The following is a 17,141-nucleotide window of genomic DNA, read 5'->3' as shown; positions in this document are numbered from 1 at the left end:
TTAAAATAATTCTTTTGTAATAAGATGAAGAAGTATTTTTTTAAGCAGATTTTATCATCTACATTGAACTGGTTTTAAGAAAAATGCTACTAATATACATTTTAATTTTATTTATATTTTTAAATTAATTAATTTATGATATCAATTATAATCGATGATAAACTCTAGTTAATTTTGACCCATACATATATATATTTAAATTGGTAAAAGATAATTGCGATCATCCCTATACCTCGTCAACTCATCCCAAAGTTAATACGTATAAGGTAAATCACGGATGACTACTAGTGATTGATGCATGAGGGAGGTTCATTTAATTTAAGTTAGCAAAAGTCAACTGTGCTCGCCCTCAGTGCACCTTTCAATTCGTCTCAGAACCAATACGAAGGAGATAAATCACGGATGACTACTAATTATTGTTCATTTAATTTAATGTGACAAAAAAAATAATTTGCTCACCCTAGTGCTCCCGTTAACTTGTCCCTAAGTCAATACGGAGGAGGTAAATCATGGATGACTACTAACCATTAGTACAATGATCAAGATATGAATGAAGACATATTTGGATATGTCGAGTAAATTTTAATCTCATGATCTAATACCCCATGTCTTGTTCATTTAATTGATTTTATATGGATTGAATGAGTTTTTATCACGTTGAACGTTAAATTTGACGAAAGTTTAATTCATTCATGGCCAACAGTGTACTTAATATAATGACAGCTCGTATACTGTAAGGAAAAAGGAAACAGAGGCATGCAACAAGGCAGACCTCTTCAACTGTACCAAGTGCCAACCTCGATGTTTGCTTCCTTTAACCGCGTTTTACATGCTGCATTTTGTCATTTAATAGCTTCATCTATGATTTATATATCTTCGCATCCTCCACCACACCTCGACTGAGCTCACTGCTTAGTTATACGGGCCATGTATTCGTCGCTTCCAAGTTTCACCTCAGGCTCCCTTCGTCACGCATCGCCGGCGCCACTGATCGTCTCCTGCACGGCTTTGGCCAGATCCAAACCCCCCAACTTCTACGAGGTACTCTCGCTCGACCCCTCCGGTTCCCTAGCCGGGCCCGAGGAGATCAAGAGGGCCTACCGGCGCTTGGCCCTCCGGTGCCATCCTGACCTCTGCTCTGCTGATTCTGGCAACAAAGAAGAGTGCACGAGGAGGTTCATCGAGCTGCACCAGGCTTACGTCGCGCTGTCCGACCCGGCTCTGCGTAGGAAGCTTGCCGGAGGCAACGATGGCAGCTGCCGGCAGTTCTACAGGGAGGTGTGGGAGGCACAGCTCCACAAGCTGAGGCAGCGGTCGACTGTGCGGCGCAGGGGAAGGGCGGCAGAGAATTAGTTAGGCCCCGGATCGCTAGGATTACGTTTGCTGAATTAATTAATTTGCTTTTTCAACTATTAATAAAGATTTTAATGGGGGGGTGCAATTATAGACCCACATCAATTTCATAACAAAACACCATGTCAACGTACGGGTGCAAGATGGTTACAAAATCTGTATGAATTGGACGACAAGATGGCTCGTGATGACATCAATGATGACCCATCGAGATCTCCAGTCGATCAGCCTTCCAAAGATGTTGGAAGTCTGTCTGCTGAACGCCAAAGTCAACTGATTGTTCTTTGTAGCTCTTTGGGCTGACTTATTTCAGTATCTGCTGTGGCTGAACGGATGCAAAATAAAATTTTGTAAGTTGTTAAATATCAGATCGATGGGAAAAAATGCATCGAAGAGATACTCACCAGTAAAAAATCATTTTCCGATGCAAAATTTGCTAAATATGTTGGATAAGACTTCTTCAGAGATGTCTTCCCCGCTTATCTCCCCTAGGGCCAATGCTGCTTCCCTCAAGTCAATGGTCCAAAAATCCATTGGCAACTCGTCGTCAATCGATGACTTCAGTCTAGAAAGAGATTCTTGTGCTCGTAGTAGTTGCTCAAATTGCCTCTAATTAAACAAAAGAATTAACCTCAAATAGTCAGCTATTGAAGGAAAAGTCGAACAGTGAATTAGTGTAAAGAATTAACCTGGTTAACAGTCCATCTAAACCCTCCTGGTGGAATTGAGTCGAGGCCCCTGACCTCTAACACAGCCCTCTCCAATTCTGAAATGCCTTTTCCATTGATGGCGCACGTCGGAACAAGTTTCATGAAGGAGCTAGTAGCCATTTCAAATTGTCGCATTGAGGTGCATGGTACACAATCTATCTTATTGACCACTAGAATCACAGGTGTTGCGGAACCTGCTGACTTCTGTTCGGAAGAAGAAAATAACAGTTATTTTCTAGATTCTCAATCAGTCGGAGGAAAAAACTTGAAAAGGGATATAATCAACGAGTCCAATAGAAATGAAGAAAACAAGAATAGATTCTAGCAAACATGATCATCATCGTTGTTACAATGTCTCCATTAAAGAATACCATAATTTGACAAAGCTACTGCATCCTCAGTTTTGTCACAAGTTAGCCAAATGTGCAATTATGCATCCTCTAGTAAATCACTAGTTCATGAGATGCATGAATTTGATTTAATAAATGTATCGACGAAGAAGATGTAAATATTCAAATAGCTCCTTGATTCCCATGGAATTGTTTTAATTTCCTTCCAGAAGAAGAAAAATCGTATCCCTAAAGACAAAAGGTAGTATTTTTTTCCCCATTATTTAGTCCAAGGTATATGGCTAACAAAACCATAAACAAATCAGTAGAATCAATGGAGTGCGGTAAGTAGACTGCAACCTCTCCAAATCAGAATACAACGTAACTGTGTTGTTACCTTATTTTCACGGAGATATGTTTACTTGCATCAAAAGTTTAAAGTAATTTCCTGTGATTGCCACCTCCACTCAAGAATGCTCATGTAGCAACAACTTAAGGATTTTGAAATGAAGGATATAAAAACCTGATTTTTTTGAATATGATCAATAAGTTTCCTGTCGTCCTCTGTGAATCCATCAATAGCATTTGTTACCATAATTATCACGTCTGCAGTCATGGCAGCAGATTCTGATCTTTGTACACCTTCATGCATTTGCAAGTAGAAAATGGGAAACCTCTTTAGACACTTTATTTATTTTAACAGCAAAGTATAATCTGATATTAAAGGCATCCCAAGTCACTTCCAGTGTAATCCTTCAGAAGGAAAAGAAAAAGATAACCTACCAATTTTTTCAACAACATCATTAGTTTCTCGAATTCCAGCAGTGTCAAGAAGAGTGATGGGAATACCATGAACACTCACATTAGCTTCTATGACATCCCTTGTGGTTCCAGCAATATCCGTAACTATAGCTCTTTCACTCTGCAAACTATTACAGAATATTCAGAAATTAAAGACAAATGAGACTCATTATATCAAAAGAATAAAGATATATATTTCAATTCAAAACTAAAAGAAAATACAATAAAAACAAATGTGTCATGGTATGATAGCTTCTTGATTTGTCACTTGTACTTCCTTTTTTTGTTGGAAATTTTACCAGGACTCTATAGTTCTTATGATTCTAACTATAGCTCTATCACACTGCAAACTATTATAGAATATTCAAAAATTAAAGACAAATGAGACCCATTATTACAAAAGAATACATAAAAAATAAATACATTTCAAAGCAAAACTAAAGGAAAACTGAAGAAAACAAATGTGTCATGGTATGACAATTTCTTGATTTGTCACTCGTTCTTCCTCTTTTTTATTTTTTATTTTTTATTTTCAAAAAAAGAAAGTATCTTACCAGGAATCCATAGTTCTCATGATTCTATCACTAAAGTGAGTCTTGTGCAGCAGCTCTCACACCCTCGGAGTCCCTTGTATTTTTTGTTTCCATGTTTTATTTTCATAACTTTATATATCTTGTTAATTCTTTATAATCCTTTATAATACCTACTATTATGATAAAAGATCATGCATCGTTGAGTTCTTGTTTAATAGCTACCAAATTAACTTACCATACAGTCAATTGGAAAAATAAGTACAGCAACCATCCAGCATATTGTATATAATTTAGAGCTAAATCATTGATTCTAAGATTCCTGCACAACCAAAATTGCATTATCTAAGATTGTCCTGGAAAATCATTCTAGAGCATTCAAGTTCTTGAAAAAAATTCTCTGTACCACAACATTATTGTCACTGCCTATTTAATCAGAATAGAGACCTTTTCCAATATCACTCAATTTTTCTAACCCAATGGTTTCAGATCTTCATAATCAATTAACTCTTACATGGAGGCAAAGCAATACTCACATCTAAGCAAGGGTGTAATATGGGGAATGGCAATTTGAACACTGGCAGAAATCCTACCCCTCCTAATTTAATACACATTAGTCAACCAACATATGTGGTGATGAGAGAAAAACAACAATAGCCAGAGGTGCAAGGTGTGGATGGTAAAAATGATCCAGATGCCCATTCATCACATCTAATGTTTCTCCCTAAAAGATAAATTATCTTACCTTATTAGGGTGGGTAGTGATTATGATCCTTGGCCAATTGCATCTCTAATCAGAAAGCAGAACTTTTACATTATTTTTTCCTCATAGAATCCAAAAACCTTCACTTCATTATACACATTTTTTTAATAAACATTCTACGTTGAAATTGCATTCAGCCTTCATAAAAACTAAGTCATAAGAAATACAACACTTTCAGCAATAAGATGGGGTTTTAGGCTTGACATTGTTCTGAAAATATATCTTCTGAAACTCAACATGTGCAATTTTAACAAAAAGATTCACTGAGTAACAAGATACCATAAAACATTGTATCTTTGATAAAATGCACAGAAACAAAATATATCATCTCTGATTCAAGTAACTTACTTTGCTCCAAGCATTGAGCAAGCTTGATTTTCCAACATTTGGCCTACCAATAATTGCAACCTGTAAAGCACCATGTAATAAGAACCCACTAAGCACCTGCTGCTGTATAATAAATCCAAGAAGAATTTGACAAAAACTAAATTACAATCAAATTATAAAGGTAATAGCAGGAGAAAGCAACCGAGACAATCTACAAAAAAAACATTATAAGCAATATCTCAAAGAAAGTCTAAAGAAGACACCATGAAATAAAGTTCTGCTAATACCATAAGTTTTTTTTTTAAGAAAAAAAGTTGCATAATGGTTCCATCAAAAGAAACGCACCTGGAGACCAGTCTGTAAAAGTTTGTCATAGTTAGCAGTATCAATTGCTTCTTGGAGAATATTCCACATATCATCTACCTGATTTGTCAGAACCCTAGGTTCCAGAAGGGGCAATTCATCATCAAAATCTAAGCGAGCCTCAATTTCTGTAAGCAGTTGAATGCATTGCTTTCTCAAAGATTTAACAAGTGAGGAAAAGCCTCCCTGTAAACAGTGAATTGATTTTATTTCTTAGATTGATGATAGGATGCAACTTTGAACATTATAGTATTTCCAGATCATATCCAACAGATATCACTACTTTACATATATTATGAATTAATATAGATTATAAGAATAAATATACCTGTATATTTGCCAAGGCAGATTCTGCAGCAGCCACAGACTTGGCTGCTATCAGTCTTCCGACATTTTCTGCCTGAGACAGGTCCAAGCGTCCATTAAGAAAAGCTCGAAGGGTAAATTCCCCTGTGTAAACATATTGTAAACATTGATCAGCTAGACAACAAATAAGTTTGTTGAAAAAAAAGCACAATGAACTATCAACAAATTCCACTGAACATAGATCTCCATCTTCCCAACACAAGAGCCTGTTTTTCAAAATTCCTAAATACCATGATCAATCGTATACATTAGAAAATGCCACTGAATCAGGGTATAATTTTTAAAAAGTGGAAGGACAAGAGCACCATGATCAAAGACATTTCAACTTAGTCTATGAAAGTATTAAGATATTGCAAATTTGGTTAGACTGAATGCTAATAATTTGGAATTGTCATGGTTTTGATGTTTGTGAGAGAAGATATTGCTTCTAGAGCCACATTTAAGAATAAAATGAAAGTCTTGGGTGTTACTGGTGGAGCTTTGCTAAGAAATTAAGCAGCAAGAAAGACAAAAGATAACAGATTGTGCTTTTCAGTTAAAATGTCAATAAGTAATTTCATGCAAAACATAGACAATATTTGTTGGTCCGGTTTGGCCGGCAAGAAAGGGGTGAATCGCCTGCAAGTTAAAACTTTAAAGCTTCTATTACTTTTCAGCTTAGCAATGAACACACGTTAGTTAAACAAGTAATAAAAGCATAAAAAGGAAGTAAGGGACACAAGGAATTTACTTGATTTGCAACTTGGGTGGTTGCTAATTCAACAAAGAATTGTGCTCATTAAAAGTCTCTTTTCTTGGAGGTGAAGAAGCCTCTTAGACCATCTCCAACCACAAAACCTATTTTGGTGCACTTTCAACACCAATTGGTGTCATTTGAGCACCAAAAATTTTTCCAACTCCAACCAATGCACACCATTTCCTACACTAAAAGGAATATTCTTTAGAATATTCTATTTTTCCATCTTATAATTTATTATTTAGCATACATATTAATTTGTTAAATATTTTTATTACGATAATAATTACTATTAAAATTAAAAAATTTATTGTACATGATAACTAATTTTTATGATATTATGTTTTTAGTTACAAGAAAATTAAAATTAGTATTTTGTAATTTTGTTAGAAATAATTTAATAAACATACTAATATTTAATATTTAAAGATAATACACAATCATAAACAATTTAGATATTTTTTTTAAAAATATTTTCACAAAACAAATAACACTTCATTAATAATACATCATTATGAACCTTAATTATCAGAATTACCAAATTGTTCCCACAAATGCTCAATTAATGCATTTCTAAGGGCAAAGTGAGTATTTTTATTTTTGATTCCTTCATATCTAGAAAGAAACTCTTGAAATCGGGTATTGTCATCTACTGTTGTATCAACATCTGCAGCCGACAAGACTTCACCTTGATCAACAATTGAGGTATTCATATCGCGCTCATCTTCAATTATCATATTATGCATAATAATACATGAAATCAATTAAATTAAATAATATTAATTTATAATATTTAAGAATATTTTAAATATAAATTTAATATTATAATATATTATATTTAAAAAATCCGTACTTGCGCCATTTTGGTGCAAGTTTTGGGGTCTCCATTGGAGGAGATTTGGTGTCCCTTTTACATCAAAATGGTGTAAAAGGGCACCGGTTGGAGATGGTCTTAGCGTTGAAAGCACGAACAATTAAAAACAAAGATTACAGAAGTTAAAACCAGTGTGTTGTCTTTAACTCCTAGGATTAGGGCTCTATTTATAACTCACTAATCGAAAATAGTCATTTTGCTGACGTGGCATCTTTGGGCGCTTGGACCTGGTCCAGGGACCCGGTTCGAGCGCCCCCGTGCACTTTATCCGCTGGCAACGGCTACACAACGGTCCGATGATAAAACTTCATCCTTGCCTGAGCGCCTAGACCGGTCTGAGCGCGAGTACTGCTAACGTGGACCCGAACATCATCCGCAGCAACGTCTCTTTGACAAGACGCCCTTGTTGTGCCAGGGCGATCTAGGCTATTCGAGTGCCTGGAGTCTGACGCTTGGACATGGTCGAAGCACCTGGACAAGTGAACTTCATGTTGACTTGTCCGATTTCTACTCCATTCGCTTGAGTGATTGTTCGGCCTTTCAAAGTTGAGCTCACTCGAACCCAACTCCGGCCTTTTCCTCGAGTAGTTTTCTGCTCCGGCTTCTCGTCCTCGAAAGTGTCGTGCGCGTCCTTCTCACTCCCCAGGTGTACCCTTCCGGAACTTCTCATCTCTCAGATGTACCTGTTAGGACCTTTGTGTTCGGCTAGAGGGGGGGTGAATAGCCTTTCTTTCGTTTTTTTCACCTACAACTTGTTAGTGGAAGATAAAGAAAACAAATGAACAAGTATGAAAACAAAAGTTCAATGCTAACTCCCTTTGTTTACTTGGTCTCCACCTCCTTGAGGTGACTAATCCAAGGCGCACACACCCACACAATGAAGTTCCACTATAAACTTCTCCTTCTCGAATGACAATCGAAGGTGGAGAAACCCTTACACAATCTCCTCTTCCTTTTACAAAGTGAAAGTTAGGATCAGAAGGAAGAGTATGAGTGTCTGTAGGCTTGAGGATTACTTGATGAGCACTTTTTCGGTTTTAGAACAGTTGATCCTCTCCAAGCTCTTAAGAATTGCTTTTATAGTTTTCCCGACATCAGTCGACTGGTATACCTATCAGTCGACTGATTGGCTTTAACGGCACTAAGGATTTGACGAGAGTTTGATCCGCCACTTCATAACGGTCATCTACCAGTCGACTGGTACTTGCCTCCAATTACCCTGGCGACATTCCGTCCATTCTGTGCCTTGGTGTAAGTACCAGTCGACTGGTACCTTATACTTCTGAAATTTACAGTATTTTGTACCGTCTCAGTTTTACATTATTTTATACACTTGAATTTACTTCCTTAGCTTAGACTTCAAGCCTCCAAGCACCTTCCCTCAGCCTTACGCCCCTAGGATGCTTCTGTCTCCACGACTCCTCATCCTTGCGCTTGCCTTCAAGGGCTACCTTTGGCTCCGTCATGCTAAGTCTCCTTTTTGCCAATAGATCACACCTCCGGATCTTTCCTTGCCAAAACTTCATACTTGGTCTTTTCTTTGTATCTGCTCACTCAAAACTTATGTTAGATCACAATTAATGCCTAGCTTAAACTATTTTAACCAAACATCAACAATGAGTAATGTCTTGAGCAAGATTGCTCCAACAGTACCAAGTCCGTCGACTTGCTTCCCGTGCCATCCTTCTCTTCCGTTGCGTCTTCCGCTCAACTTCTTGTGTTCCTAAGTTCCTACACGCTTAGACACCAGGATCAAAATACAACAAGACCTAACTTGACTTGATTGACCATATCAAAACCAACTAGGGGTCCTTACAATCTCCTCTTTTTTAATGTGCATCAACCCAAGTTAAAGTTAAGGTAAAATAAACATAGAATTTATTTGAAAAATGAATTGATAATTTAAAACATGAATAATGCAATTAAAACATGAATTTTGCAATTATCGCCCCTTTAACCCCCAAAATTTCTCTCCCTCTTTGATCACATAAAAAAATAGGGGTAAATATAGAGAAAATCTGAAAATTTTACTAAGGATGATTGAGACAGTGATCAATATAAAAAAAATTTCAGGAATTCTTTTTTAAAAATTTAGATTTCTAAGAATTAAAGACCAGATTTGCCAAAAAAAATAAAAATTATTTTAAAATTTTAACAAAATTCTGAAAATTTTTATCAATGTTAACCAGACACATTCAGATTAGGATAAAAAAAATTTTCAAAAAGAATGTAAATTTATTTTATACAGAAACATGTATTTTCTAGAATAAATATGAAAAATAGATTTGGATCTCAAAAAAATCTTACTAATTTTTTTGAGTATGTAAAATTGAACATAGATTTGTAGAAAAATTAAAATTTTCAAAATTAAAATTTCAAGAATTTTTAATATTAAAAATTAATTTTTCGGTAAAAAAAATCATTCATAGTAAAAAAAATTCGAAAAATTTTATTCTAGCTGAATATATCATTACAAAAATTTTGAACAAAAAATTCTAATAAAAAGTTAACACGAAAAAATATTTTTCTATATAAGTAAATTCTAATCTAGCAAATCAATTAATATAAAAAGATTAATCTAAATACGATTTTTGGCCTAATATAAATTCCTACCTACTGGATTAACAAGATATTTTTTAGGAATATATTTTCGGGTCACTTTTCTAATTTGGCCTTTATGATATCTAAAATACCAATTAAGCCTTTGAGAATTTCTAAAATTTTAAACATTTGCGCATGAGTGATCTTTTTTCAATTTTTCTATTTGATCCTTCAACTTTTCATTTTCAACCTTCAATTTATCAAAATCTTCTAATAGGCATGATTTTACTAAGGTAGCTCTTATTTCTAAATCTTCTTTTCTTAATTGTTCATTTTTTGTTTCTAATTTACATGAACTTCCAGAAAGCAGTTTAATAAATTTATGCCAGTTATAAGAAGGTAGAGAGCGTACCTCACTTACCGAGTCGGTCTTGTTATTCGACCCTCTCCCTTCATTACTACTTTCTTCTGACAAGTCTCTCCCCTTCATCGATGTTCATCTCCGAAGTGCTTTCGTCGTCCTTTGGTGATTTGCCAATAATGTCAGTCTAGATAACGATTCGTCCCACGTTGCTATGAGATTCTTGTGCTTCAATTTGTTTGGTCATTTACTTTTCTCCATTCTTTTCAGCTTCAAGTAGTCATTTTGATATGCCCTTCTTCTTAACAGTTGTAGCATTTGACTTTCCTCTTTCTCGAAGAGAACTTCTTGGCCTACGACTTATTAAGTTTGTTATATTTAAAAAAACTTTGAAAATTTTCTTACAATGAAAACAGCTTCATCTTCGTTGAGTGAAGAATCTGACTCTGGTTCATCCTTCTTGTTGGCTTTCAATGCAAATATCAAGTTCTGACTCGGCTCTTTTTCTTTTCTAGTACCTGCACATCTAGACTCGTGTAATTCTAATATAGAAAATAAGTCTTCTAACGTACTTACCTTTAGATCCTTTGAGATATAGTAGACATCTACTATTGAAATCCACTCTGGAGTTCTAAGAAAATCATTAAGTGCATAACGACCTAAGTCTCGATTTGTTACCGATTCGTCAAGGTTGATAAGTTTAGTGATTAGCTACTTAATCTTCGCATGTAGTTGAGCTACCGTGTCTCTTTTTTTTATTCGGAGGTTTGTCAACTGACTTCGAAGGATGTCCCGTCTTGCTAGTTTTGCTTCTGATATGCCTTTGTGAAGCTTCAGAAACTTCTCCCAAAGTTCTTTGGCCGAAGTATAGCTTCTAATACGATTAACTTTCCTTCTCCTCTCCATGCTGATCTATGGGTTCTACAAAATCATATGTTATAGTCAGTAGAATCTCAAAATCCGTTCTAAAAAATACCTCTATCTTTTTCTTCCATATAGCATAGTCTCCCTCGAACTTCAGTGAACGAATACTTGCTCTGGTCATCTTCTTGATACTTCAGTTGGCGGTTAGTCAAGCGTCCGGGCTCTGATACCAATTGTTGGTCCCAGTTTGGCAAGCAAGAGGGGGGTGAATTGCTTGCAAGTTAGAATTTAAAACTTCTATTACTTTTCAGCTTAGCAATGAACACACGTTAATTAAACAAGAATAAAAGCATAAAAAGGGAGTACGGGACACAAGGAATTTACTTGGTTTGCAACCTGGGTGGTTGCTAATCCAAGGAAGAATTGAGCTCACTAAAAATCTCCTTTCTTGGAGGCGGAAAGCATGAACAATTAAAAAAGAAGATTATAAAAGTTAAAGTAAGTGTGTTGTCTTCCACTCCTAGAGCAAGGTCTCTATTTATAGTCCACTAGTCGAAAATAACCGTTTTGCTGACGTGGCATCTCTGTGTGCCGGGACCCGATCTGGACACCCCTAACGATGCATTTTATTTGCTCACAAGGTTACGCAACGGTCCGACGATAAAACTTCATCCTTGCCCGGATGCTTGGACCAATCTGGACGCTTAGAGTGTTGCTAACAGGGACCCGAACATCCTCCGTAGCAACGTCTCTTTGACGAGGCGCCACTACTATGCCAGGGCGGTCCAGGAGCCCGGACCCTATCTGAGCACCTGGAGTCTAGGCGCCTAGACCATGTCCAAACGCCGGGACAAGTCAACTTTGTGTTGACTTGTCCAACTTCTGCTCTGGTCGCTTAGGTGATTGTCTGACTATCTAGAGTTAAACTCACCTGAACCCAACTCCAACCTTCTCCTCGACCAACCTTCCGCTCCGACTTCTCGTCCCTCGGAAGCGTCGCACGCGCCCTTCTCGCTTCACCGGTGTACTCTTCCTCAGCTTCTCGTCTCTCGGATGCACCGAGCCCGTCGACTTGCTTCCCGTGCCATCCTTCTCGTCCACTACGTCTTCCGCTCAACTTCTTGTATTCTTAAGTTCCTGCACACTTAAACACAAGGATTAAAACACAACAGGACCTAACTTGACTTGGTTGACCACATCAAAATCAACCTGGGATACTTACAATATTTACATATAATAATCAAGTGAATCAATTTGACAAGAACAAAATTATCACTTGATATAAACAATAGACACTTATTATAAGATCCCCTGATACTTGGACATTAAAAAAGGTACTCTTCAAATCAAAAAGCAAGACAATAAAAATAGTTTCCTTCACAATGCATTAATCATTATTAAAAGCTAAAATGAAGCTCTCATGTTAAAATCTATGGCCTTAAAAGTATATATATATATATATATATACCTAACAAAAAAGCTAACCTGGTTCTGCGAGCTTTGCTCCAGCCTCTAGGCATGCTTTTAATACTCTATTCAAGCATACATCACTCCCATGGCACTGGAGCTCAACCACATCTTCTCTAGTATATGAGCGCGGTGCCAACATAGGGACTGCTAGGACCTAGGAAAATGGCTCGAGGTTAAATGAAGAGTCGTCAAAAAAAAAGTATGTATTGAAAACACATCATTGATTAATGTTAGACTAGTAGGACAAGTCCTTAGTTGCAAGAAACAACATAGAGATTCTAGATTCGAGTGTCTGATTATTCTACCTAAATTAAATATCACATGAAAAATAAAAAATAAAGAAAGCATACAGAATTAACAACTATCATATTGCATGAGCTTGTATACATATTATCGCTATAGATTTGTGAATTGGTCTTATTGACAGCATTATGCCATGACTTTCTGAGAAAAATATGAAACGACACAAATTCAAACTACCCTTCCAATTTGATCATTTTTGTCCTTTAAGAAATTTAAACAATTATCAGAAAGGGTTGCCATAAAATTCCATGTGTGCTACTTATTCCAATATCATCCTCGTTATAGATTGCAAAATCAGTCTGCGGTCTCATATAATATGTAGGATGATCGTGTGTTTGCCTTTGAAATACACACTTGAGAATCACAATAGGAAAGAGAACCATTTTGTTTTGTGTTTGTTATCCCTGTAAGAATGAATATGAGTTGTCGGCATGCCACAAGGAAGTTTACTCCGTTAATGTGCTTAATCAACGGAAAGTATTCAAAATGAATAAGCAATACCACAAAGATCCAATAAATCCTAATTGATACAAATACATTCTAAAAGCTGAAAACAACACGAAGAGATAAACAGGAGACATATTGCAATAATAAATGGAAAAGACGCCGACTTGCAGTAACACCAGTTGTACACTCTATTATTCCTTCCATATACCTCATCAATGACATTGCCTTTACGGTCCAAGGCGAATCCATACTCCACAAAGTGGCTTCTGGGCTTCCATAAAAAGGGAGAACCCCCCTCCTTACGCCCCCTGGCGGGATGAAAAACCCTGGCTGCTACATCAACCGCTGTTGGACCCGACAATCGGACGATGCCGACGGCGGCCGGACCACCGCCCATGGAGGTGACAATTGCCACGATGGTCCCCCACCCCAAGGCGGTCCCATCCTCCGTCCGAAGACGCTCGTCCTTGGTGACAATTTGGTGTGTATCTAACAAGGCCGAACCAAAAAAAAAATGGGTAAGATTTTTAAGCGGCGGCGGAGGTAAAAAAGATTCGGATGAGAGCGAAACCTTCAGTGGAGAGGCGAGAAACAAGGGTTTTAGAATGGAGAAACAGCGTTTTGGGGAAGGAGAAAGGATTGAAAGGATTAGGGTTTAGGAGTAGCGGAATGGAACTGGGTCGCCTGAAAGGGGCGAGGCAGCGGAAGAGCGCGAGAGCCATTGGTTCGATTTGGATCCGCCGAAGCGGATAGATAATTCGAGCGCGCCGTGGAGGCGTTGTGTTGGAGGACTCAACTTGGGCCTTTTTTTGTAGGATTTCGGCTCGATCCATTTACCAAGTCAAATCGGATCAAACCCAATTAGGATCACATGCAGATCGCGTGACATATTCCTCAAGCTTCAAAGCCACATGCCACTTCAGTTAGCAATAGAGCGGCGGGGGCAGAGCAGCCATGTTCACCATATCCACGCTATCTGTTACGCCTTCTAGTCCTCGCTTCCTTTCCCTCCCTCCCAGATGCCACAAGGTCACGCCTTTCCTCTCCGAGAGAGGTCCCATCTCCGTCCCTCCGCCATCTCCTCTCCCCATCGGCGACTCCCGCGTGGAGGCCGCCGCAGCCTCCGCCCCCTCCCTCTCTTCTTCCTCTTCGTATGCGGAATCGGTTCCTTCGACTAGTAGGAGGCTGGTTGGAGCAGGAATGTGTCTCTTGCTGATGTCTTCTTTCGCCGACGATGCTAACGCGACCAGGATACAGTACTTCGCCACCGTGGGCGAGCCCCTTTGCGACATGAACTTCGCGAGGTCGGGGCTTGGCTTTTGCGATGTCGCCGTTGGTACTGGCGCTGTGGCCCCTCGGAGCGAACTCATCAATGTGAGCTTAAAAATCTGAACTTGTATGAGTTTTAGCTTTAATTTGGTTCTTATTTAATTAGCACATACGAAAAGCGCAGTTTTGTCTCATATCCTCACTGTAGGTGTGTACGATTCGATCTTAAGAATCTGCAGGCACGACTATGTCAACATACCCCTAGTATTTTAGAACTTTATAATTGATAAAATGGGATTTCTCATATTACATTTTCAACCATCTGATAAACAAGACACAGACGATTTCTTTTATTGCATTCAAACGATAATTTATCCATAATCATGATAATTTAAGTTTAGTTATCTTTTTTGGCTGAGCTATTCCGAGGTTGATTCTCTTGTTTTTTGACAGGTTCACTACACTGCACGGTTTGCAGATGGCACAGTGTTCGATAGCAGTTATAAGCGCGGGAGACCTCTGACAATGCGTATTGGAGCAGGTAAGGTAGGTTCATCAACTACCTGATGTTTTCCTTGAGCTAATATTTATAGCTGTTTATCTTGTACTCCCTATAAACAAATATATATTATATTTCTGAACTACGTTTGTCTTGGAAGATACTAAAGTTTTACTGAATTGGCAATTGGAAATAACATGCAGTTTCATATGGAAGAGTAACACATCCACAGGCTTACCAATTAAACGCAGAGTGATATTCGTTTAATTTGTAGTGGTCAAGAAGCATTATGAGATTGTACAGAGTGATCTATCTCTAATATGCTGCACTGGATCGAGGTGAAGGTCCATAAAATCCATCCAAATAGTTCCATGATCAACCAAATCATTGAACTTTTTGCGAGGGGATGGATTGCACTCGTTAGAAACTAAACATTTGCTCTATTCAAAATAAAATTGTGTTATGTTTTGGGGATTTTCCTTGGTTAATTCAGTGTCTAGATTGTTCATTGTTTCAGTCACCATTCCTTTCCAATAATTCACGAGATGTACAAAGCACTTCAACCATGGGAGATAAATATTATTGCCGACAAGTTCTACATAAGAATCTTACTCATGAAGATGCTGTCAAATATACATATACCAGAATTTTTGCCTGTGGTTCATGATCATCTTGCAACCTATACTGGAATGTGTAAAGTTGTCAGCTTAAACAATACAAAAATGTGTCTACAACATTTAGTATTTTCAAGTGGCAAGGCAAAAACTTACGGTGGCATACATATGGTGAAGTGAGAGTTACTGTCAGTGTATCTTTAGTTCTCATGTTTATTTAGAGTCTGATTTAAATAAGTCATACTCTTTTCATTTTGAGTGACCTATGGAACCTTGACTCAGATGCTTGCTTTCATGCTTGCTCATTTCTCTGTACTACTTAAAGGTCCTTCCAGGGCTCGATCAGGGAATCCTAGGTGGTGGTGGAGTACCTCCAATGCATGTTGGTGAGAAATTGGCTAGCAATTTGTTTATCTAGATTTTCATCCGACCTTTTTCTCATAAAATATGTTTATCTATTTTCAAACTGTTATAGGGGGAAAGCGTAAACTTCTCATACCTCCATTGTTAGCATATGGGCCAGAACCAGCAGGATGTTTTCAAGGTAAAAAATGGCAGTTCGGTTACGGTTTTATATCTTGACGGTAGGATGAGACATACCAGTTCAGCAAATATCAGACATATTATATTTTCTCTCTGTATATATGGGCGAGATGATTTCTTATGTGTCAGGCAATATGACTTGGCATGTTGGAAATTGGTTTTTGTAACCAACAGTTTAAGACATTTTCACTCCAATGTCAAGACGATATCCTTGTTATTGCAGTTACTACACTGAACTATCTTTTTCTCATTGTTGAACTGTAATTACGATAATTATTATACTATTGATATTGGTATAGGACTTTGGAGATGTATCTTTCATATTTCATAGTACTACTGAAGATTCACGGTGGATGTGTTACGGTGTTTTTCAGGTGACTGCAATATTCCAGCAAATGCAACTCTTTTATATGATATTTTTTTTGTTGGAATATACAAGTAAACAGCGTCACACCAAATACTCAGCCCTTGGTAAATAAACTTACTATCAACAGTTTGATGCTGTGCTTTCCTTTTTGCAGTAACTTCTATCCTTCAATCTGATACTAAGCAGGAATACGGCGAAAAAGCAATGTTCTTTCACGTATGGTATCGCAATACCTCAGGAGCCAGCTAACCTGTTCTTGGTGCAGACGATCTTCCACCCGAATGAAGAAAATTTATCAGCATGGAGTTCAGCCTTTTTGTGCAAAAGAATGGTTTAAGCATCAGACAAACTGAGTCATTCCCAGCAATCCCTTGTTTATGTATATAAGACAACATATTCGACTTTTGTAAAAGTTGCATTTTTATAATTTATCAGGATTCCATGGAGACAACACGAATTTTGTTGGTGTTGGATGTCGAAATTGTTTTTGGTGGAGGTTGCACCAGAAATAAGCAAACGAGCTTTAAGCCAAAACCTTGTTTGGTTTATTTGTTGTTTCATCACTTTGGTTGTATCTATCAGTTTGGCTCATTCTCTATTAGCGGCTTCTTTGTTCTAGTAATCATCGTGATAACAAAGAACTGCATAATTCAATGCTTGGTTTACAAACTAGTTTATTCACTGTGATTGTTATTCTTTCAACATCCACAG

The 17,141-nt window shown here is 37.4% G+C and overlaps 3 protein-coding genes across 9 annotated transcripts; 2 read left to right on the top strand and 1 right to left on the bottom strand.

Annotated features, from left to right (window-relative positions):
• The first annotated feature begins 927 nt into the window (after window positions 1-927).
• On the top strand, window positions 928-1,353 carry LOC121986972 (chaperone protein DnaJ 2-like). Its single transcript, XM_042540893.1, has one exon. It carries the CDS (start codon window positions 928-930, stop codon window positions 1,351-1,353), a length of 426 nt encoding a protein of 141 aa, XP_042396827.1.
• A 69-nt stretch (window positions 1,354-1,422) lies between these two features.
• Window positions 1,423-13,897, bottom strand: LOC121985541 (tRNA modification GTPase MnmE-like). Of its 2 annotated transcripts, none has more exons than XM_042539064.1 (11): window positions 13,710-13,897; window positions 13,347-13,627; window positions 12,404-12,542; window positions 5,505-5,626; window positions 5,159-5,362; window positions 4,835-4,894; window positions 3,176-3,314; window positions 2,916-3,034; window positions 2,043-2,267; window positions 1,758-1,962; window positions 1,423-1,678 (listed from the first exon to the last, which is right to left on the bottom strand). In XM_042539064.1, the coding sequence occupies exons 1-10, from the start codon at window positions 13,858-13,860 to the stop codon at window positions 1,768-1,770; spliced, it is 1,635 nt and encodes a 544-aa protein (XP_042394998.1). In that variant the 5' UTR covers window positions 13,861-13,897; the 3' UTR covers window positions 1,423-1,678; window positions 1,758-1,767. The 2 variants fall into 2 exon arrangements, with proteins under 2 accessions (XP_042394998.1, XP_042394999.1); XM_042539065.1 differs by having other exon boundaries at window positions 3,242-3,314.
• Window positions 13,898-14,056: 159 nt separating this feature from the next.
• Window positions 14,057-16,881, top strand: LOC121985539 (photosynthetic NDH subunit of lumenal location 4, chloroplastic-like). 6 transcript variants are annotated; one of them, XM_042539058.1, is made up of 6 exons: window positions 14,057-14,512; window positions 14,861-14,953; window positions 15,846-15,906; window positions 15,996-16,064; window positions 16,438-16,534; window positions 16,617-16,881. In XM_042539058.1, exons 1-5 carry the CDS (start codon window positions 14,093-14,095, stop codon window positions 16,503-16,505), a joined length of 711 nt encoding a protein of 236 aa, XP_042394992.1. In that variant the 5' UTR covers window positions 14,057-14,092; the 3' UTR covers window positions 16,506-16,534; window positions 16,617-16,881. The 6 variants fall into 6 exon arrangements, 3 of the variants coding, with proteins under 3 accessions (XP_042394992.1, XP_042394994.1, XP_042394993.1); XM_042539060.1 differs by lacking the exon at window positions 16,438-16,534 and adding an exon at window positions 16,363-16,437; XM_042539059.1 differs by lacking the exon at window positions 16,438-16,534 and adding an exon at window positions 16,363-16,437 and having other exon boundaries at window positions 16,585-16,881.
• The last annotated feature ends 260 nt before the right edge of the window (window positions 16,882-17,141 follow it).

The sequence above is a fragment of the Zingiber officinale genome, chromosome 5B (genome assembly GCF_018446385.1).
Source record: "Zingiber officinale cultivar Zhangliang chromosome 5B, Zo_v1.1, whole genome shotgun sequence".
Classification (NCBI taxonomy): domain Eukaryota; kingdom Viridiplantae; phylum Streptophyta; class Magnoliopsida; order Zingiberales; family Zingiberaceae; genus Zingiber; species Zingiber officinale.
The sequence above is the reverse complement of the archived record's forward strand: the minus strand, read 5'-3'. Positions and strand labels throughout refer to the sequence as shown.

Coding starts and splice junctions, on each gene's coding strand:
- LOC121986972 (XM_042540893.1), top strand. CDS start 928: ATGTATTCGTCGCTTCCAAGTTTCACCTCAGGCTCCCTTCGTCACGCA.
- LOC121985541 (XM_042539064.1), bottom strand. CDS start 13,860: ATGGCTCTCGCGCTCTTCCGCTGCCTCGCCCCTTTCAGGCGACCCAGT. Junction 4,895..5,158: donor TTTTACAGACTGGTCTCCAG/GTGCGTTTCTTT, acceptor GGTGCTTTACAG/GTTGCAATTATTGGTAGGCC. Junction 2,268..2,915: donor ATCATATTCAAAAAAATCAG/GTTTTTATATCC, acceptor TCTTCCGAACAG/AAGTCAGCAGGTTCCGCAAC.
- LOC121985539 (XM_042539058.1), top strand. CDS start 14,093: ATGTTCACCATATCCACGCTATCTGTTACGCCTTCTAGTCCTCGCTTC. Junction 14,513..14,860: donor CTCGGAGCGAACTCATCAAT/GTGAGCTTAAAA, acceptor GTTTTTTGACAG/GTTCACTACACTGCACGGTT. Junction 16,065..16,437: donor ACCAGCAGGATGTTTTCAAG/GTAAAAAATGGC, acceptor GGTGTTTTTCAG/GTGACTGCAATATTCCAGCA.